The 23914-nt window shown below is 35.8% G+C and overlaps 1 protein-coding gene across 3 annotated transcripts in view; it reads left to right on the top strand.

The window, feature by feature from the left end:
* CCSER1 (coiled-coil serine rich protein 1) overlaps nucleotides 1–15900 on the top strand; it is a 585787-nt gene extending 569887 nt beyond the window's left edge. For 2 of the 3 annotated variants that reach the window (XM_072336461.1, XM_072336462.1), the window contains exon 10: nucleotides 12680–15900. In XM_072336461.1, coding sequence (XP_072192562.1) covers nucleotides 12680–13162 — 483 coding nt within the window. In that variant the 3' untranslated portion in view covers nucleotides 13163–15900. The remainder of the gene's footprint in view (nucleotides 1–12679) is intronic. The other variant, XM_072336463.1, reaches the window with a different exon arrangement.
* Nucleotides 15901–23914: the final 8014 nt, after the last annotated feature.

Raw genomic sequence — 23914 nt, 5'->3', positions numbered from 1 at the left:
CTGAATTACAATTGTTTTCCCTCTTTCCTACAAGGCTTATGAAAGTGATAGGAGAACGCTTGCTAATGGCTGAGAGGCAAAAATTTAAAGTAGACTGGAGTAGCCTGTAATATAAACTCTCCTAAATAATGATCACCTAGGATGCATTGCAAGCACAGCCTACATAGCTTCCTTCAAATGTGCTCTTGGGTTAGTTAGGGGAGTCCCTTGTGTGTGCTTTGTAAGCTTTTATGAGTTTATGGATGTCAGTCTAATCTGAGGCTATCTTTTATCAACCCCCAGGGTGTCTGTGTGTGCACATTGTCTTTCTTCATGAATTTCAAATGGTACCCATCTTTTATCTTTCAGTGGATTGGCATGCCTGGTATGCTGCCCAAGGCTGCTTCATTGTCTGTGTGCAGTATTTTGTTGTCCTTATCCAGCTTTCTTAAGTATGGTGCCTTTTCAGCTACCTCAACTACATTTTTAGTTAGTTGAAAGGTTGGGGCTTCTCAACTGAAAAGGCAAGTTTTTTGACTGTGGATTATTTGTAGGTAAACCAGTTTTAAATTTGTTTTGGCTGGTGGGGAAAAACACTGAGAACGTTTGTGATGTTCATAGGGCTAACAGAATGAAAGCGTTGTGCTTAATGGCGATTTGAACTTACAACAGGGAGTGTGATGGTCAGATTGGAGAGCTCAAGAGAGACTTGGGCTGTTTCTTTCTGGAGTGGCATAGATGCAAGCCAGTTGAGGGGGGGGAGGGGGGGTGGAATCAAATACTTCAACTCAAGGAGAAATTTGTTTTTGATGTCAGATTTAGCTGTAAACTCTCCAGCTTCTATTTAGGACCAATGTACAGGGTGAACAGAGATGTGATCCTGGCTGTGGGGTGTAAATAAGAAAGTAGTAAGTGAGCCTCAGGCTTGATGTGTGTGTAACTTCCTAAATCCTATCCCAAGCCCTTTGTTTCTCACTTATCCTCTTATCTCAATGTCTACTACTGGCAAAATACCTTGTAATTCTAAAATGTTTCTTTGATATTCAGCTCTAGCCAAACAGTATTCATCTTCCAAGACTGCTATTCAGGTTAAATATTTCTTTTTTCAATTATTTTTCTTAAAATGTGTTAAATCTTTTTGCAGAACAATGTTTTTGAATGTATATTGTTTGTTAGGAGTTATTAAAAATAAATAAATACACCCTTAATTTAGGTGAATGGAGGGATAAAAGATTGCCATCACAAAAGCACATAGTAGTCAGACAAGAAAAAACATAACACATTGGTCCTGCACACTAAAGTCATTGGATGTTTTGCTAGTGGATTGAATGGGATAGTGATTTCCCTTAACCATTTCGAAATTCAGGGATCCCAATGAAATTATGCTTAATGAAATAGGATGGCAAACAGTGAAGTTAACAGTTGAGCTGACATTTAGTTGGAAAAAAACAAACAAACAAAAACTAAAACTCTTGGCTACTTTTGAAGCTATTTCACACTAACTGGTAAGTCAGCATTACAACATGGATTTACTTCTGAAAACATGTTTAAGCGTAAGTTAGTCAATCATCCTCTATTACATTTTTTAATGAAGAGACTGATGGTAAGGGCCATAAGGAAAAGAAAGTGTAAATTTTCACCTCTGTGACAAAAGAATATGCTGCAACAGAAAGTCGTAAATGCTTCCCTGTGTGTTGTACAAAATATAGGAAGTATAATATTATGATCTTGCTAACCTTCCTTTATGCTAGACAATAGAGTAGCAAAAATGGATAAAGGTAATTCAGGGTTTTTGCCATGTTTTCTTTTTTAATTTCAGTTCTCCTAGAAATTTTGCCAAAAAATAATGTATTTCAGAGGCTGCTTATTTATGTTTGCTTTTCAACTTTTTTCTTTTTTTTTTTTTTTTTTTTTTTTTTTTCAGTGTTTAATATGATTTTGATGAGGATAATAAAGAGCTGAAATGCTGAATAATTTGAAATATCCACTATAATAATTTTTATATTTTCAGGAAATAAAATAGGGAAAATATTTTCCAAACAACATCACCTTTATACTGCAATATTTCTGTGGCATGTTGGGTTCTTTGTCATTTTATTTGTTTTAGTGGACAATGTCCTGTAAAATAATTTGCAAAGGAGAATAATATCTACCCATATCAGAAAATAGAGTCTATAAACACCAATTCCATACTGATAAAGTCAACACGTTTTTGGTCTTGGGGGGGTGGGGGGGAGGTATGGAGTTATTTTATGTGTTGTCTTTGAGTTTGAATTACTGGTGTTGAATTATTCTCTTGTTTTGTACTGTTCTACAAGAATCCTATTTGTTCTTTCCCTATTTCTGTGATTGTCGATACATAAAAGTATTAGACACGGAATGATTCACTCAGCTTAGTTTTGTAGGTGTCATTTTTTTCTGTTCTGGATGAAATCGGATTAACTGAACGTTGTCCTGTAGTGCAGTGTTCATACAGTTGGTATTTTTTTTTTCCCTGACTTAAGAATATCAGTATCATTCTGGATTAGGAATGCTTCATTCTATCATAAGAGCCTAAACAAGTTCTTCATGATGTTGGAAACACTGAATTTGTCTAGCTAAGGATAGGGATTCTTTGCAGATATGTCATTGTGTTCTTGTCTAACCATGAAAATATGTTGTGGACATTTATTTTAGGAATACAAGAGATTTGGCTACTCTGAGGTATTTCATTCCTTAAACAGTACTCTTATATATATAATTTTCTCTTTCTCTTTAGAGATGTCTTACTGTCAGTAATTTTACAATAAAAATAGAGAGACAAGTCAATTAAAGGATAATTAGAATTTCTTCTCTTGTCAGCAGGATACAGTTTGTTCTTTTTTTAGTCCTTTGATTTCTCCTTTGCAGACTGTATGTTGAGCTGAGGGATGGTGTCACTGACTAACATAGCAGTAGCTGAACATTATTTGACAATGTATGTAATTTACACACTGTTCATAGAAGTTGAGCCCTTATTGCTGTCAAAAGTAAGGTTCTAATTTATGAAACTCAGTTTTATGGAGGCTTTTTTAAAAAAATAAATTCTTGTTAAAGAATATAATGTAATAAGGTGTTGGCTAACTACAATTCATCTTTTTTTGTTGTGCTTTTTTTTTTTTTTTTTTTTTTTAATGGAATTTCTGGAACTATAGGAAATCACAGCAGCATGAAATCATAGAATGGTTTGGGCTGGGAGGCACCTTTAAGATCATCTAGTTCCAACACCCTGCTGTAGGCAGGGACACCCCTCACTAGACAAGGTTGCTTAAAGCCCCATCCAGCCTGGCCTTGAATGCTTCTAGAGAGGGGGCATCCGCAACCTTGCTACACAACCTGTTCCAGTGTTCCATCAGCTCACAGTAAATAATTTCTTCAGTAAATAATATTTAGTTCAAATCTAGATTTTAAATTTAAACTTTTCCAGTTTAAAACTGTTTCCCCTTGTCTGATCGCTATATGCCCTTATAAAAAGTCACTCCCCAGATTCCCAGTAGGCCTCCTTCAGGTACTGGAAGGCCACTATAACCGTCCCCCTGGAGCCTTCTCTTCTTCAGGCTCAAGAGCCCCAGCTCTCTCAGCCTGTCCTCATTAGGAAGGTGCTTCAGCCCTCTGATCATCGTTACGGCCCTCCTCTGGTCCTACTCCCTCCGACAGCTCAGTGTCCTTGTGTTGGGGGCCCCAGAACTGTTCACAGTATTCCAGGTAGGGTCTCATGAGAGCAGAAAAGTGGGGAAGAATCACCTCCCAAATCACATTAGGTGGTATTAAGATAGGAAAATAAATAACCATATAACTATAAGCTTAAGTTTATAGCAAAAATCTAAGTAATAGAAGTTAGTTGTCAAAAGTAATTGCCACCTACTAATCAGTTTTAATTCAGATGACCTACAGGTGTGATAATCAGGTTTTAGTGATCATATGCTAAACCTGAGATTAGAAATGGACTGAAGTTTTCAGGCATGCTCATTATAGAAAAATAGATAAGGCTCAAGGTGGAGATCTTGGAACAACTTATTTTGTCTACATGGCAAATCAAATGCTGTGCAGAAGTACTAGTTCAGCTTGCAAAGCCAGAACAGTATGTTAGCACAGCAATAAGTGTCAGCTGAGTAGCACGATTTTTCAGAAGTGCTAATTAGCACTTGTGCAGTTTTCCTGCTTGTAATTCCACTGCAAGCTCTCTTAGTGTTACCTCAGGACCTTTGTGTCATACTTCACTGCTCATATTGCATGAAATATGGTCTCTGGAAGTGACCCGGTGTTCCCTTGCATCCACTTTGCCATTTGCTATCCATTCATTTATGTTTCAGTTATGCAAAAGGACCTCAAGTGTAGGCACCTGTGACTTTCTATTACCTCTGTAACTGAAAGCATGGCACAAGTGGCCCTTAATTCTTGGGCTGCACAGAGACAGTGAGACCCAAAAGGCTTTGTGAACATGGGGTCAATCTAGTCCTGTTGAATGGAACCTGGGAAGTCCATGAGCATCTTTGGCTCCATAGTCTAGATTCTACAGCCTGTAATCAAAAGTACTTGTATGACAAGAGCTCAACCAAGATTCTAAAATTTCTTACGCACTAGCTGCAATAGCTGTGGCTACCCAAAGAAGCTGAGGGGGTCAGTGAATATCAGTAAAGAAAACATCCCAAAAGTGAACTCCTGCATCAATTCAAAAGAATCAGAGGTCACGTGAGAGTTGCTAGAAGTGGAGAGCTGATCTGTACTAAACTACTAAGATGCTGAAGAAAGCTGAAAGGGAGAAACAGCAATGCTTTTGATTTATGTTGCTTGCATTACTTTTGTAACTGATGGCAGCAGGGCTTGCAAGTTGATCAGCAGCTGTTTCTTGCCCATAACTTGTTGATACTGATCCATGCCTTATTTTGACACATTGAGCTTTGTTTATTTCATGCATCACATGTTATCAAGACAGAATCTGTTGATCAGTAGGTTCAAATCTGGGTTGTAAAAGCTACTCTTATGGTCCAGGTGCTGCTGAAATCAATATGAAAGAGTGCTTTTAAGAGACTTGAATGAGGAGATATTACTTGCTGCAAGAAAATTGTATTTCGTATCAGATCATCTCTAGGCTGGAAGCTGTGAGCACAATAGTGAGGAGGTGGAGGAATTAAGGAGCTGACATAGTGACAGATGTAGCATACCAAAGTACGGAGTTAACCTGTGTTTTGGTAAATTAGATCTGCACTTACATAAACTGTCAGAACTCTGAAAGGAATCTGAAGGGATATAAATTCAAAAGCATCATGCAAGGCTTCATCCTTTGGAGGATGGTAGCAGCTTTTATTTGTTGTTGTCATTCCTGGCTTCTTTATGTTGCTTTATGTTTTAGGAATTTGGGGCTAAGCTGAGAACGTAGACAGCTCTTCAAAAGGTGCTGAAGTCCAGCTGAGACCTGACAAGGGACAAGCTAGCCTCTACTGTGCTATGTAGTTCATGCTGCATTTTGTATTCCTTATGTACTCACAAACACAAAAGAAGGATGTGGTAGAAATCTTCAGGGAGTCCAGAAAGTCTTCAGGCTTCTGTCACAATAATTACTCTCTTTGGAGTGCACTTCCTTTAACACCTCTGAAAGCAAAAATCCTTTGGGGTGGTAAAACCTTGTTCTTCAAACGCAGCGTTGTTAGTTGGTTGTCAGGATACATGGGTACACTGGTGAGAGAGTGTTTTTCTTGGTTTTATTCTCTATGCCAGCTGTCAGAAAGATATATTTAAGAAAGTTGCTCTACTTGGAAGAATTACATTATAGGAGTTTAAGAGACTGAATTGCCTCTGGGCATAGGCACCTTAAAAATCTGTACCTTTTGGGGGGTGTTTTTGTAATTCGTGTCTTCTGCAGTCATTTTATATCAGTACTTTATCACAAGATAGTCAGCATTTTCAAATGTCCTGCAGCAACATTGTCTTGTTAACTCTTGTCATATTTTACTCATTGGATCTGAAAAAGGGAAGTGATTAATGGAAGCCGTGTTTTTTTTAATAATGTCCCATTCTGAATCTTTCTGTAAGAGTAGTCAGTTTTCATTACTTGAGAGTGAGCTGCTGAATGCTGGTCATTTTTTTTAAATCTTATAATAAGAAAAAGTTGTGAGAGTTGCATTGATATAGAGTAATTCTCACAACCACTTATGAAACAAACATTTTAAGCAGCACATTAAGTTACAGGTTTCAGTTCAGTCTGCATGGATTTAGCACCAACATGAAATGAAACCAAAAATACATAGATTTTTCTCATATAAACATACCCTAATGAGTGCCTGATCATGATTTATCAAAATTTTATTTCAATGTGAGATCCATCTAGTTTGTTTGTTTGTTTTTATCATTGGTTTGTTTATTTGTTTTTGAGAAATAGGTTCTATTTGTTTTTGAGAAATAGACTCAAAGATTCATAGAATCACCAAAGTTGGGGAAGGCCTCCAAAATAATCTAGTTCAGCAGTCCACACAATGCCAATATTGACCTGCTAAACCTTGTTTCTTAGTACACATCTGACTGTTTCCTGAACACCTCCAGGTGACTCAGCCACCTCTCTGAAAAGCTCATTTCAGCATTTGACCATTCTTCTGGAGCAATTTTTCCTAATATCCAATCTGAACTTCCCTTTGCACAACTTAAGGTCGTTTCCTTTGGTCCTGCTGCTACTTACATGGAAGAAGAGTCTGACCCCCACCTCTCCAGAACCTCCTTTTAGGTAGTTGTAGAGAGCTATAAGGTCTCTCCTGAGCATTCTTTACTCGAGACTGAATGACCTCAGTTCCCTCAGCCACTCTTCATAAGACGTGTGCTGCAGACCCTTCACAGCTTCGTTGGCCTTCTCTGGATGTGCTCAGGACCTTGATGTCTTTCTTGTAGTGATGGGCCCAAAACCGAACCCAGTACTCAAGGTCCACTTTCACCAGTGCTGAGTGCAGAGGGATGATCACCTCCCAGGTCCTCAAGGCATCACTGTCTCTGATACAAGCCAGCATGCCGTTGGCCTTCTTGGCTCCCTGAGCACACTGCTGGCTCATGTTCAGCTAAGCATCAACCAGTGCCCCAGGCCTGGTTCCTTTGCATAATCTTCAAGCCAATCTGCCCCAAGTCTGTAGCATTGCCTGGGGTTGTTGTAGCCAAAATGCAGGTTATGGCACTTGTTCTTGTTGAACTTCATCCCTCCTGGCCTCAGCCTGGTGATCCAGACTGTCCAGAACCCTCTGTATGGTATCCCCGGGTAGACTGACATGTTGTCCCAACTTGGTGTCATCTGCAAATTTACTGGGGAATAGCCCATTTCCCAAGCTCACTGGTAGGCTTACCATAGGGTGGCATGTGAGGATCTTTGGGGCAAAGAAGTTGGTGGTTCAAGTTGAGCTACTGAAAAATGAAAGGGCAGTGACGAATGGATTTTTTTGCCTCAGCAATCACCAGCTGGCAAATCAGATTCTTGGAGAACTGCCAAGGAGCAGTTTACAACAACCCTGCAGCTGCTCTAAGCTAGGCTAGAACACAGCTGGCATGAAGCCAGCTTCAGTTTTGGACAAGAATTCAGCCATCAAATTGTCAAACAGATGTGCTGGGATTGTGGCTTTGCATGTTCATGTCTAGCCCTTATAGAAAGCAGTTGGTACCTACAAGTTCAACGAGGAGAATTTTTTATGAAACTTTCACAGGATAAATATGTTAAAAATAAAAGCTCAAGTTTTTCTGAAGTATTGTTATTGTTGGAGCTGCATATCTGGTTTCTACTATTCTATATTATTTCTTTCTGGGATACTTTTCTGAATAATTATTAAATTATTCTGAACAATTTTAAAAATGGACCAGCAAGACAACTCAGTTGGGCTAAGCATTTTCAAGCAGCAAAGTAAAATGCAATTATTCTGAACTGTATATACTGTCTTTTTCATATAAATGTTTGAATAATAGTAAAGGAAAACTTTCAAAGCAGGATTGGATATCAGTGCATGTTTTTTGTTGTTTTTGTTTGTTTTTTTGAGTGAGAAAAGTATTGTTCTTGGAGAGAGGTGAGGATTTTTTTGTTGACTTTTGACTCGTCACAGACCACTGATCTCTCTTTTCCTTATCAGAACCTTTTCTTCAGTAATTTGTCACGAATGACAATGCAAATGCTTTTTGGCAGTGTTTCTATTAAATTCTCTGAATTCTGTGGCTAGCTATACATCTGACAGCAGGATTCTGCCATTTCTTGTTGACCACCTATTTCATATTGCTGGAGACAAGAGCCAAAGCAATGTATGAGAGTGTTGTAGTATATTGTAAATTTCTTACGATGTTTTAAAATTTAGTTAAGTTGGCTGTCAATTTGTCACCACATTATATTTGTTTGATTAATGTGAGAGAAATTTCAGCTTGCAACTTTACAGAACTGAGACTTTCCCTCACCATGTGTGTATTGTAAACATTTATTGTTACATACTGACTGTCACACACACACATACATACAACAGCCAAAAACCTGAAGCCAGTATTTTGGTGACTTACAAATCCAGCCTGTGTTTTCTAAAATGAAAATATATCGTCCAGAGCAGCACTTTTGGAGGAAAGAAACACCACATAGGACATTTTAAACTAGATCAAGTAAAAATAACAATATGAAAAATACTATAATCGTATATTGTGCCTTTTACTATCATTATTTATTGAAGCCAGTCTAAAAAATATGCCTTTCTTTGGACACGTTTCTAAATCCCTCATTTTCAAAACCAGTTGATCGTTCTCTAATAATTATAAAATGTATCATATTTGTATTGGTGGTATAACTCATAAAACTTTCTTCCTACTGTCTTGTTAAAAACTATTGTTGTTTCAAGGGACAAAAATAACTATTAAGCCATTCTTAGCATGATAAGATATCATTTCTAAGACCTCCAAGAGCCATCTGGACTCTGTATCCAAGAGTACAGCCATGAGAAGCAAAATGCTTAAACTCTGATTATTCACGGCTCTAGTTGTTTTTGACTGTGTAATGTAGCTGAAAGAAAGAAGAAGTGTAGTTGCTGATTAGACAGATAAGATATGCTTTCACAGGCACTTCAATAGTAGCTGTAAGAAGAGAAGCACTTAATTCCTAGACTTACCTGGGCAACGTACAACACAATGTGAACTCTGAAGCAGATCACTATGCAATACTAGTGTCAATTTCTTCTGTGTTGGAGTAAGATTGTGATTCATCTTAAATGTGTATTATTTTGTTTTCCGTCAGTTTAACTTTAATTCTAAAAAAAAAAAAAAAAAAAAAAAAAAAAAAAAAAGACCAAAAATATTTGAAGCAAATAATGAAAAAGTACTTATATACACAGAGAAGAAAACAATGAACAAGATCCTATACTGATAACAAATCAAATGAATTGCCAAACCAATCTCATTTCATTAAACAGGATGGCAGCAGGCCTTCTAGCTAGAAATAAATAAATAAATCTGTAGTTGACATACTTCTTGCTTTTAGTCAGGCTCTTAACATTGTTTTATAAACATACTGTGCAGACTAAATGAAACAAATATAGAACAAATTGGATAATGATTACTGGATATTACTCACCCAATGTTAAAACAGAAGCCTATAAAAATTAGGGGTTTATGGTATGGACTAGAGAAAAATGTTGTTGCATTTACAGATGGCACAAATTTGGGCAGGGTGGAAAGCATGTTAATGAATAAAACCAGAATACGGAATGAAATATTGGAGAAAAGATCAGGGTGGCCAGAAATGTAGAACAGACTAGATGTCCCCTTGTGAAGTTCTTCTGAGTTCTATGATACATAAGTATGCTAACATATCTTTCCTATTTCTCACCTCTTTGATTACTCCTGTGTCACAGCAGATTCCTTCCACTGGGGAACAGTTTAAATAATTTCATTTACAGGAGCAGCTTGTAAAGATTGCTTTGTTATTGAAGAAATGTAGTTGTCGGAATGTGAAAGGAAATATTGTTTAATAAAAGGTCCAAGCAATATTCAAGAATACAAAAGTTCAACATCTTTAATGCTTTACTTTGTTTTCATGAAATACGTTTCTTAGCTGTAAGTGCAGACTTAGATCACATTGGTGTTTTTACAATTTGCATAACTGTTGTGGAATGGACCAACAATTTTTCAGTTGACAAAATACATAGGTTGACATATGGTAACTTCAGATACACTCTCTTACTACAAGTATATGTATTTGGCAGGGCACTGAATTTGAATCTCTTGTCCCAGTAGGAAGATATTATTTCCTGGCATAGGGAAGGAGGAAAAAAAACAAAAACAAAAAAGGTTATTGAACTTAGGTTTTCCCCACGAACAATTCCCTAGGAATTAAACTGAATTTCATCTCAACATCTGTGTGCTTCAGGCAAGAAATTCTGTGCAATGCTTTTCAGAAGCGTTCTACGCCCATTTTTTAGTCTGGACACAATCAGTACTGATTTAAATGGAAAAAAAAAAAAAAAAAAGTTATGCCAGTATTGATCTTTCTCAAGACTGCTGTCTCTGATTTCTAAAATGTACAGCAGTATTGAAGCCTAAATTTGAATCTGTTTTGAAGAAGGTCCGTTATAATCATCATATAATTAAATAAAACAAAAAGCATATAAGCCATTAACATTGATTTTTATCATTCTTCTGCACTGTTTAGAAAAAGAAATACATGTAGAGTGGTACAGGTTGTCCTGAAACAATATGTAAGATTCATGGAAGCATCCTGAATTATTTCTTTTAGCAAAATATTGTTGTAATGATTGGGATTGGGTTTTTGATCCTCTCAGCTTTGTACTGCAGTGTCTGAGCCCATGTAGCAATGTAAATGTCAAGAAGCTGCTATTGTGTATTTTCAGAGTTCTATTGCAGAAAGCCTGTATATTGTAATATAATTTTTTTTCCATATGAATGGTAGAACTTGGTAGTTTTGTCAGTAAGTGTTACTGGAATAAAACAAGGGAAAACGCATATTCCAAAATAGCATAGAAAATAAAGTACAACTGATACTATTATTAGAATCTATCCTCACATAACTGCAGAGAAAACAGATTTTAAATAGATTACATCAACAACTTTTGAAACTTGTTTAAACACAGCTTTCAAGTATTTAAACTTTATTGGGCAAATTGATGTCTCATATACTTTGAAAAAACTTCCAGAGAGATGAGGCTTTCTTATGAAGCCATGTAGATTTCAAGTTCCTCCAGGCACTAGACCTCTGAACATTCATGGCTTCAGTTACTACAATTCCTCAGTCAGAAGCATATCTCCTTGTGAAGTTACCTATTAGAGTCAAGTCATAGAACAGGACAAATCTTGCTTCAACTTTACTAATGTTTTCCCATATACAGCTTACTTTAGACTCTGAAAATATCTATGTACTAGAATCATGGAATCATAAGGTTGGCAAAGGACCTAAAGGATCATCTAGTCCAACCATCCTCCCATTACCATTGCTACCACAAACCACTAAACCATATCTCATAGCTCCTCATCCAGAACCTCTTGAACACTGCCAAGGACGGTGACTCCACCACCTCCCTGGGCAGCCATTCTAGTCCCTGACCACTCTCTGAAAGAAAGTTCTTATGTCTATTCTAAACCTTAACTGGTACAACTTGCAGCCGTTTCCTCGGGTTCTGTTTGTTACCTGGGAGAACAGGCAAAACCCTCCTCATCACAACCTCCCTCCAGGAAGTTGTAGAGTGCAATGAGGTCTCCCCTGAGCTTCCTCTTCTCCAGACTAAACAATCCCAGGTCCCTCAGCCATTCCTCATAAGGCTTATACTCCAGACCCCTTGCCAATTTCATTGCCCTTCCTCAATGTCATTCTTGTCGTGAGAAGCCCAAAATCTCAGCACAGTAATCAAGATGCAGCCTCACCACTGTTGGTTCATATTCAACCATGCATCAACCAGCTCCCCCAGGTACTTTTCACAGTTCTCTAGACACTCAGTTCCAAGCCTATAGTGCTACATGGGGTTATTGTGGCCAACGTGCATAATCTGGCATTTGGCCTTGTTGAGCCTCATCCCATTCACCTTAGCCCAGTGATACAGCCTATCCAGATCCCTCTGAAGGGCCTCCCTACCCTTAGGCAGCTCAACACCACCTCCCAACTTGGTGTCATCTGCAAACTTACTGAGGGTTCACTCAGTCTCCTCATCTAGGTGTAAGTACACTGTAAAACACATAGATTCAAAAGACACTGAAAGCTGAGCTTAAATGAGGCATGAAGATACTCTCAAAAGATGTTCTTTATGTTTTCTAATAATTTAAGAGTGTTAAGTGTTTGTCTCTATTCAATAAAAATTCTTGCTGTTCCACCATATTAAATGCTCTTGAAAATCTGTTTGTAGTTCCTCCTTAGTAAGTTCTGAACAAAATGCTGTGATTTATGCTATTGATTTAAAGAAAAACCTCGAATTGTTACATATGATAAGTATTTGTCAGTGTTGGTTTTGTTAAATGTGAATGAGCTATTCTATTTTATGCTTGCAGTGTTTTGGGAGTTTTAGCAGGACTGGAGATTCACCTTTCATTTCAGTGCTTTGCCCTGTACATTATGAATCATGATATAGTGAGGAGTCTGTTACGTACTCTGCCATTTTCCTGCTAAGATGTTCTGCTTCTAAAACTTCTGAGTTTTGTTTGTCTTTTATTTATGTATTTATTTATTTATTTATTTTTGCTCCAGGCTACATATCCACACAGAATGGTGAGCCAAAATCTCAGCACAAGGGACAGAAATTCAGCACATACTCCCACCGAGGACCCTTTTAGATGCTCGAGCAACCAAGCAATGACCTATGAAAGCAAGAGCTGTCAACTGTCTAATTTGTGTCTGAGCAACCTCCTGAAAGAGAAGGAGATAGTGGAAGTCATCAAGCATACTAGAGGAGCCTATGAAGCCCTCACTTCAGAGACCACCCAGAATGGTTTGGCCACCATGGCACCAAGCACAGCGAAGCCTGCATCTCAGACAGATCGCTACCCACTGTTCTCAGGAGCTCCAAAAGACCATACTGCTGTACCTCAGCAGCATACCACTTTCACAGGCAGACTTGGACAGCCTCCGAGGGGACCCATCTCTTTACACATGTACAGCAGAAAGAATGTTTTCCTTCACCACAATTTACACACAGCAGAGCTGCAGACTTTAGGCCAACAAGATGGGTAGCAAGGTTCTTGTCTTCTTGCCACAGAATGAGAGTCCACTGAAAGGAAGCATAAGCTCATACAGAGCTGAGTAATAAGTTTTTAATTGCTGCTACCTTTACTTGAAAAAAATAAATTAAAAATTAACATTGTGTAGGTTTCATACTTTCCCATCTGAAACTGTAGGAAAAGAATGAACTAGATTGCTAAATAACTAGATTGATTTGCCACAAAAAAAAGTGGCCTGGCATTGCTAGTCCAAAATTGGCTAAGTGTTTTTGTTTGTTTTTTTTTTTTCCCTTTTGTCTCTATAAAGCCACTAGCATCCCCTGAAATTCTAGAAAGTGGTCTTAAATAATACTGTGTATGCTTAATAAAATTACTGTTACAGTAGATGTGAGGAATGAATAGATACATAATTAGTAAACCCTTCTGAATTACATAGAGAATAGGGAAATAAAGAGTAAGAAGGCTCTGAACCTCTTAAACCTACAGTGGAATTTGCTCACTTGCAGAGGTGTGTTACCTCTTTTTGCTGTATATGTTTTGTCAAGGCCTCATGCTGCAATTAGAGGAAATGACATTTCTTCATCTACAAGCAAAGATCGTAGAGGCTCACTGGGTAATTGAATCAAAATAATTGGAACACAAAATGATGATGACAGCTTGATTTCTCAACCTTCTCTTTCCTCTCCCTACATTTTTTTAGCTACATCTGTTCTGGTGTTTTTGCTCTTTGAGGACACATCACATTGAGGCGATGGTTGTTCTCAGCAGACACTAATATTGCTCATGACACAATGTCACAGTCTATGTTACCCGGGCTGTTCTGAGAGTAATGCCTCCTATTTTATTATGTTAGCACATGATATTAGAAGTGGATGTTGGTGGTATGATAGAGGTTGATCTTTTCCAACAGTACTTCATTACATTTTGTTGCCATGCAACAGATGGCAACAGAAGAGCAGTCTGACAAAATGGTGTCAGATGGAAGTGCACACGAAGCAAAGGTGTTATTGAATTCTTACCTTTGGAGAAAATGGCACCCAGTGACATTCATCAATGTTCACTGAGCATTTATGGAGACCAAACAGTGGGTATGAGCACAGTGAGGTTGTGAGTGATGCGTTTCAACAGTGGTGACGGCAACAGTGGTTTACCCCTGCTGGTGCAGATGTTTGGGAGCATTGCATGCAAGCTCTTGTTCATCACTGTCGAAAGATACATCGCTAGTAGTGGTGACTATGTTTAAAAAACTAGTATTTTGTAGCTGGGAATTTGCTCTATCAAACAGTGTCATTGTGCTCTTTGTATCTATTGTAGTTTCCATGGAGATAAATAAGAGGCATTCCTTTCAGAGCAACCTCTATATAATAAATCGTATAACTTCATTTCACTTGCCAAATAAAAAAAATAATAAATAAATAAAAATGGGTGAAAGTCTATATTAAGTGAAAATATCTTATTACTAAGTCTGAACTTGTGTAAATTGTAATTTCTATGGACCATATCTGCACTTCATGGTGTATAGTAACTCAGCAGGTTTGCTAGTCTTGACACGTTAAATGCAAGTGAGATGAAGCAAATACTACCTGACATGCAGCTTGCCAATCTCATGGGGATGTGAATTCATCTGATAGTGCTACAGAACCCGAAGGCTTGTCAGCACCAGAAGAACCTGTTTTCCCCTTTTATAGGGCTTGAAAACAGTATCACAGACAGGATGCTGTAAACATGTGGTATATACTGAACATGACAGTTTGCAACCTCTCTGATGGCAGCTAATTTGTTCAAAAGATATTAGGGTGTATAGTTAGTAGCTTATAAATAAACTGAATGTTTAAATATGATTGAGGCAGATCTGAGATAAGTCATATCTCTGTTCAACTGGTGATGAATAATGAAAGGCAAGGGAATAGCACATTCTCACACAAAGAAACAAACTAGTGTGATAAAGTAGCAAATGATGAAAAAAGATTTTATAGCTGCTAGTAACTTTTAAAGGTAAGTCATACAGGGCATATAAAATGAGTTAATGAAACAAATTTTACCTAATGTTAAACATATCTGCTAAACTAGTTAATATTTAGATGAAGGCAAGGATTGGATACTTTAACTATTAGATTATGAGTTTAGCAGATATTCTGCAAAGTTCAGCAGCCTAAACTTTCGGGATTCTATTTATTGAGGGTTTTAATTAGAGTAGAGTAAATTGGATAATGTTATCTGAAGTTGGAAAGTCACAGTTTTGTCTAAATATGATATGATGGTAATTTTGAGTGTCCTGAACTAGATACAGAAGGGTCATTATAAACATTTGCCAAATGTTTTTTGTGTCTTTATACATTTATGTGCGTATTGCCACTGCCAAAATAGAAAAAAAAAAATTGCAAACACAGCTTGACCGAATTAACTATGGGTGTTAAAGAGTCATAGGCCTGCTCTGAAACTGATAGTTTAAACTCTACCAAAAAGAAATAGTAGTAACAGAATTTCACTATTAAGACCCGTGTTTTTCTCTAAGCAGTCTCTTACAGTTATGGTAGATTGAAAGCACAGCTAGTTATTGATAACAATGTATTTCAGTCTCACTAATCTCAAGAGTTGATGTATGCAATTATATTTCAGATCTGTACATAAATTAACATATATTGCAATCAAGAGTATTTTTTCCAGGACACAAATATACAACAACTACATTTATAAACAAAATAATAATAATAAAAAAAGAACCAAACAACAACAACAAAAAACCCAATCTCTTCAATACTAACTTTATACTGTATCTGTAGTTGTTTTTTTTTTTCCTGGAAAAATGGACTTTTGGGTTACCTTTTATTAAAGAAATCCATCCATGTATTTAAAAAAAAAAAAAAAAAAAAAAAAGAAAAGAAAAAAAGAAAAGAAAATACATTTTAATTGCTACTATTTTCTTGGAAAATCTTTTGTAAAGCTGAAACTTTAAAAAAAAAATTAAAAAAAGCAGCTCAATTAAAGTGAGGAATATTTTTAAAATGTCATCTTGAAACTGTTTTGTATCAGTATTTTCAACACTGTTAAGTTATTTGTAATACTAAGTGTAAATCTCACCCAGAGAAGGGTATTAGCCACATGTTAATATACAGTACGGCAGTAACTGTAAGACAGAGGTCCTTTGTTTGATCCTCTTGTGTATATACTAAATCATAAAGCAATGGCATGTGGACATTCTTTCACTGAATTGATTCCTTTGTACTAAAAATCTCTAGTTTTTTAAGAGTTTCATGTATAAAATGATTTATACATTTCTCCAAGGCTGTACATATCCAAAGACATGACACCAGGGGAAAATGCACATTATTTTTGCCACAGAAGTACCTTTTTCTTTTTTCTTTTTTTTTTTTTTCTTTTCTTTTTTTTTTTTTTTTTCCTTTACACGAAGCATAACTGTAAAATTATTACTGAAAATTTCTTCTTTTTATTTCCATATTTTATGGTGTTATAGAGGGCATTTTAAGAAGGAGGAAATCCCCAAAGAAAAGCTGTTTCCATTTGAATCTGTGTCCCATTTTTTGATGCAGTCACTTGGCATGAGAAACATTATATGTGCCCTAAATACTTTTTAATAATACTCATGAAATGGTATATTATCTACATTATGATCCTTACTTCCCTAGAATTAGTATATTCTACAAGATACATTTCGTGCAATCACAGAATGGCTTGGATTGGAAGGGACCTTAAAGCCCATCAAATTCCAGCCTCCTTGCTGCAGGCAGGGTTGCCACCCACAGGACCAGACTGCCTAGGGCCCCATTCAACCTGGTTACTGAGTAGCATGCAATAACAGACCAGGACCAGTCTTACTTATAAATTATTAAGACAGAAGGAAAACACCTGCCTAGCATAGTTCATATATTTAGTTTTCAAAACACTGGAAGAGTCATTTTTATTTGTTTGGTTGTTGGTTGGTTTTGGTTGTTTGTTTGTTTGCTTTTTATTGCTTGCGTATGTGAATGAAGTATAAATGGTACCATACTAGAAGGGAAAGTCTTGCCACAAAATCCCCCTGCATTGTTTAGGGAATTTGGTAGCCTCTGAAATCATTCTGTAAGATAAATTTCTGCTGCCTTTTAAAGACAGCCCATCTTTCTATATACAAAATGAAACAGATGGTAAAGGTTCCTTTTTTAAAAACCCAGACTGTTAACATTTTAGTTCATTGCTTTTACTTCCAAAATACACACAGCCATGCCAAATGGGCTTTTCTTACATGTATGTCTTTCTGCAAGCTCTGATAGTATTTCCTCAATAAGATTCTTGCACATTTGGAGCATTTGAAAGCTTACCTAGAGTCTTCAGGTTTGTCCCACAAGTGCATTCCAGTCACTACCTAAAAATTAGTAACTAACTTCCACTTTCCCAAAAGCCAGGGATTTCTGGCTGTTCTTGTGGCATAACAGTTATGTCTCCACTGATTTGATCAGCACACATTATTGATTTCAGTTAAGCTACACTGAGTGTATCACCTGATAACTGGGATTGTGACCCTTTAGCCCAACTTGTCTCAGCTTATGGAAAAGGAGATCTCAAAAATTTGATCCAACAGAAACACCAACTCACAATTTAGAAAAATTATATGTATTTTTTTTCTTTCTTTGTAGTAAGTAGTGTGCAGAACTAAAACAACAGAATACTATCAACAAAATAACCACAGCAGCAACAAAAACACCAAAAACTCCTTATAAAATTCCAAATGAAATCCCTTCGTACAGTAGAGTAACAGTGACTTCTAATGAAACTTTGAAATGAATCCAAAAAATCCACTGGAGTCTTCTTACAAAATTATGGAGTGACTGGATCCATGAGGGTCTGTATCTGAGTGCATTAAATTAAATATGGCACAGCCTCTTTTCTTCCAGCCTTTTTATTGATGATTATTTATTTATTTATGTACTTATTTTCTGAAGGAAAAATTATAGTTTGATGCTTATGCCAGATAAAATAGAGAATACAGTTTGAAAGCACACTGAGGAAAACGGTGGGGGACTTCTCTCATCTTGGAGAAATGTATAGCATCCTCTCCAAGATGCATTTTAATCTTCTGCTGTCAGCAAGAGCGTGGCAGAGGCCTCTCAGGAAAAGAGCACACTCAAATCATGCGGGCCATAGCTGCCTTTATATTCCCTTTACTCAAACGTGTCCTACATAAGGCACTCCTAACATCAATTGAGAATTTCAGCAGCCATAGAATGTGTTTCGCTGGGATTTAGTCAATCATGTCAAAGATAAAAGTGCCATGTGCTGCTTTAAACGTAATAAACTCCAGCTGTTTGGATTGTGCTTCCTCACAGACTTTTTTCCAAGTTTTGAGAACATGTACACTGTGATGCACATGATACTAACTTCTTACAGTATAAAAGACAGTGGAAATCTGTCCTCTGAGGGGCTCAAGATTTATTTCCTAGGGCAACTGAATGAACTTCAAGGATTTTCAGTTGTTGCAGAGGTAATGTTAAGGGAACTTACTGATCTCTTTTAGAAATATTTGGTGTTTATTTTTTGCCGGAATGTACCTAAAGTATTCCTAAAAAAAAAAATCTGTAATATTATCCATTTCCTATAAATTCTTAGTAGCCATGCTTGTCACTTGCATTTTGTAATGCTGCTAAATATTTTTGGATTTTTGTTGCCTTCATTACCAGAAAATCTTACTCTTATTTTTTTTCCCCAGTCCTGTACTAAAGACACAGAGAGGACTGTTGAGGACTTCTGCAAGAGTAATCCTGCCTATGTAAAGTACAGCAAGCATGAACTTACCTGAAGGTCTCTATGTAAGCCCTAGAGATTGAAAACCTGTTCTGTTTGATCTGAACTAGGAAATATTTGAGAGACCCTGATGGATGTGACAAGGGGCATTATCTGTTGGTTTCCCAAATCTCTATAGACATGACAGAGAATAAAGTACACCATAAAGAAAGGTTTTTGTTGTGTACAAATAATATTGCCTTATATTTTTGTATTGTGACCCTTGCTGTGCCTCTCATACAGAAGCATTTCATATAGGTACATGCATAGGTTGACTACGTAGACACGCTGCACCACGACACCATTTTTACTTTAAGAAGGCTCCTCTGGATTCTCTTATTATATGTTCAGTAAAATGTTTTATCTATTCAAAAGGAATCTCAAGCACCTGTGTAGACAAATATATTGAATGATTTGATCCCATTTTCATCATGCTGACAAAGCCCCATAGGGTAGGTATAAAGTATATGGATCACAACAGTATTAGTAGAATTTAAATTTATTTTTATTTTTCCATTATGTCAATGCACTTTATATGAGGGCTTAATGTGAATTACAAACTTGCTTGCATTCATTTTCTTGCCAAAACTTGATTTCAACAGGGTTCAGAGTTTTCTGCTTAACTTTAGGCATGTAAACAATCACATCAAAGTAAAAATGAAAAAACAATAAATCTGATTCTTTGGAAAGATAACAAACAAATAATATATTTTATAACATAAACAATTTCATTCATATTTATTGTATAAAAGGTATGATATAGAAGAAGTATTTTTCCTTTTATATAAATACTCTTCAAGGCTCACAGATAAGTAGAAAAGATAAGATAAAGCCTTCCTGCTTCAGTCCAACTATAACATCATGTTTTGTTTACCAAATCATTAATTATTTTTAATCTGTTTCTTTCTCGTGGCTAAGAATTTGAAAAAAGATAATAAAAGGGCTTTGTACATATTCCGCACGTTGCATGTAGAGATAATCAGTGTTACATGAAGAATATAAGAAATCAAAGTTTTTACTCAGTGATGCATCTGATGTTTAAGCAAGATGCTCATTAGTATATAAAATCCATGTAAGTGAAGAACAGATGTTTTGTAGCTTGGAAAAATCTAGTGGAAGGGTAAAAGGTATCAGGTTGGTAGCTGTTTTTCCTTGCATAGCTGTTTTCTTTGAATTATGTTGAAGTAATATTTTTAAAATAAACCTCTTGAAGTACAGAAAAATGATTACTCAACACCATAAAGTATGAATAAGGGTAATTCCACGTACAAGAAAATTTACATATTTTTTGTTACTGTAGTATCATGTTTGCTTGAAGTATAAGCAGAACAAGACCAATACATTTTAACAGAGAAAAGAATCAGAAGAAAAGAGTGTATTTGTCTAAAAAGCCCTGCTCATCATGTAGCCATTTCTAACTTTCTGAAATAGGTTTATATAACAGTGTTTCATGAGGACATAGTAGTACCATTATGCTAGATATCGCTGTTCTCTCAATAACAAGGAAACATTGAAGGTGGCAATGATCTAGATTGTGTATCAAGATCTGCACCTACTTTAAAGGTTATTTGTTTGGTTTTGTTTTCTTTTTGCTTGCTTCTTTTGTTTGTTTTTCACTTTCTAATGAAAGACCATGATTGTTTTTGAGAAAATTTTACACAAATATCTCCATAAAAAGTGTGGCCTACATGAAATTCAAACTGACAGGGAGAGATTATATGGTTTTGAAAATTATAACTATTCTTTAATTCTGACAGAGGTCAATAGAGTGCTTTAGGCATTTATTTTATTTTATTTTGAACTACAGATAATTCTGTTTTGTGTATTAACATTAGAAATTTTATATGAGCCTTTCTCATTGTCTACATGCTTACAACTACCTTGCTGTTAAGATGGCAGTTTTTCAGAACTAGTTGTGAATATAAAATTTGAAGGATTAATGATTTTTGTATTATATTATTCTAGACATCTGTTTAATTTCAACAACACTGCAGCAATGTTGTAAACAATTTCTTAAATGTAATTGACAAAACAATATATAATACATGAATTAGGGGCTTTGAAAGAGTTGCAATGATGAGAAACACAGGAAAATATTCACGTAAATATTAATAATAAATTATAAATAAATGCATCGTTGGCGAACATTGAAAAAATAACAGTTCTGTGTTAAGCAATGGAAGACATCTTGCTGTCCAAGATTTGACACTGAGGATTTAGAATATAACTTGAATTTCAAAAGAAAGAAATTTTAAGAGATAACACATTTAAAAGGGTAATTTAAGATCAAATTGGAGTTACATTTACAATAGTGAAGTTATCTGATCCCCCAGTAATTAGCTTCGAATTACATTTGGAGAAAAACTTTTATCTAAGATCTCAGTGGACAAGTTCATTGGTGGGTTTTATTGCTTACCCTACAAACCAATGAATTAGTTAAATCCCAGCTTTCATTTAACAGGTAAATATTACTGTAATATTTAAAAATGTTCAAGGCTGTCTAACTGTCTAACCTTTGATTTTAGTATCACTGTATTCTCTGACTTCCTTCATTTGTATTCTGTCTTTTAATAGTTTTGTGTTTATGTTACTCATGTGCAATAAGAACCTGATTGTTTTGAATTCAATCTTTGTGCACTGACTGAAAAAAAAAACCACAACCAAGAAGCCAAAAAACAAAAAACAAAAAAACCCCACCACCAAACAACAATAAAGCCTTTGGAAACAAACACTTTTGTCTCTGAAGAATATCAAGCAGCATTTTGTTGTTTTTTTTAATCGGATTACTGAGGATATAATTTCTGTGAGTTACTTTGAAGAGTTATTGCGCTTCATTAAACAATACTACAGGATTCCATTCAAATTATTTAATTGACATTTATTTGTTCTTATTTGTAGAAGACATAATTTTTTACTTTTACATTGTATGGAAAAAAATGTATAGTTTTTTTTTTTAATATTTATATGAACTTTTAATTGTAGATCTTAATGCAGAAGTGTACATTCAGTATTTCCATTCCTGAAGTTAATATAAAGGGCTCTTACACTTTTCTTTCCCTTCTTCCAAAAAAAATTAAAATTAAAAAAAGGTTAATAAAAATCCTGTGTTACTCTATGATCTTGTGTTGTTTTTCTTTGAAGTATGTTATATTTATTTGACTTTTCTTTTGTTTGACTTTTGTTGGTAAAATACATGTTGAACTTTAATAAATGTAAACACTTTAGAATCCTTATGCTATGAAAAATCTGTCACTAAGACATATAGTATTTTTCCTAATCTCCTTAATGAGCTGATAAGAAGTGGAGACTTAAGCTATTTGCTACTGTGCTATCAGATAAGCACAGAAAAGTGCAGTCCTTTCTGCACTATTGCCTGGCCATTTAAGTAGTTTTGTATCGACAACTGTTCTTTGTTCCCTGCTCTGCTTTCCATTTCTTCTTAGCATAAAAATAGTAATTTCCATAATTAAAATAAAGCCTGATTTTATTTTTTATTTGTACAACTTCCTGTTCTCCTATATTCTATGTTTCCTTATAGTCCATAACAGTGTTTTACGAAAACACGTTACACTCCTCCACCTTGCTTCATTTTCCTTTAAGTATATCTAAATGAACCTCTTAACCTTCTAAGGCCAAAATTTACTACTTTGATTCAAGTATAGAAGTAAATAAGCAAATTTTTACATTTGTAAGGCTACAAAATGTCATCATTGTGTTTTATTAATAAAAGAAGTATGAGGAGCAAAATGATGCTGATCCTGTAATAACTTATAATCTTGTCAACAGCAAAAATGCTACTTCAGCTTATTCCTGTCTGTGAATAATTCCTCTGGGCTACAATCTCAGTCCAGCATCACCAGCAACAAACATTTTCAGTCCCAACTCAGAATTGTCCTCATTTTTTTATGATACATTAGGATGGGATTCTCTTCGCTATCACATCAGTACCTCAAAATCTACTATTACTTGGAGTGAAGCAATATTCATCAAACAGTAATTATTGTATTGTTTGACTATGTAATATGAACTTCAAGTTAGAATTTTTTGCAGATACCCCAGAAGACACAATCAGAACAACACTCTGTGGCTGCTATAAAAAACTGCTCTTGCAACACTAATTTTTTTTCCAGATTGAAAAGTAAACAGGCAAGAACAGAGAAGGTATCAAAAATCACAGTGTTTCAGGTTGGATGGTATTGAAAGTGATGTCATCTAGGGATGCATTCTCACAACTGCATTCTAATATAGTTTTGAATATTTTTGAGGATAGATATTCTCCAGCCTCTCTGGGCAGCCCATGCCAGTGTTCAATGATCTTTACAGTTAAAAGGCTTCTTCTTATGTTTATGCTGAATATTTTGTGTTTCAGTTTGCACCCATTACCTTTTGTTTTGTAATATGTACCATGGGGAGGAGACTTGCTTCATCATCATCTCTCCACCATGAAGTATTGATGCACATGATTTCCCTGCAGTCGTGACCTGTAGCCACTTATTTATTTGAATACATGTGACATGGGCCTTAGCATGTTTGTGTTGATTACAAATTCTCACACATCAACAGACATCACCTCATATACTTTACTTGCTAGCCTGTGAGTGAAAAAAATCAGTACAAAAATAAAGTAGATGTGCCATTTTTCTTTATTACATTACAATGGCTTAATACGTTAAAAGTCTCTGTCATACACCTTGTCTTATCAACAGTATTGAGAGTGAAGTATGAAAAATATAACATAACTGCAAGTCAATGAAAACTACTAAGGATCACAGTTCACCATTTCAGCTTCAAAATATCTTTCTAATTCTAATGGTACATAACTAAATGAGAGAACCATATTCCTAAGAGCAACTTTCTCCAGATAGTTACTCTGCTTCGAACATGCTTCAGTGTTCATTTTCATCTGCTGTTGGAGGCAAGAGCTGTATTTTACTACAACTGATGTTTCAGAAAGCACAATTAAAAGCCACATTAACAACTATATGTG

This window comes from Excalfactoria chinensis, chromosome 4, assembly GCF_039878825.1.
Source record: "Excalfactoria chinensis isolate bCotChi1 chromosome 4, bCotChi1.hap2, whole genome shotgun sequence".
In the NCBI taxonomy this organism is placed as follows: domain Eukaryota; kingdom Metazoa; phylum Chordata; class Aves; order Galliformes; family Phasianidae; genus Excalfactoria; species Excalfactoria chinensis.
Note: the sequence above shows the minus strand (reverse complement) of the source record. Positions and strands in the feature narration are given on the sequence as shown.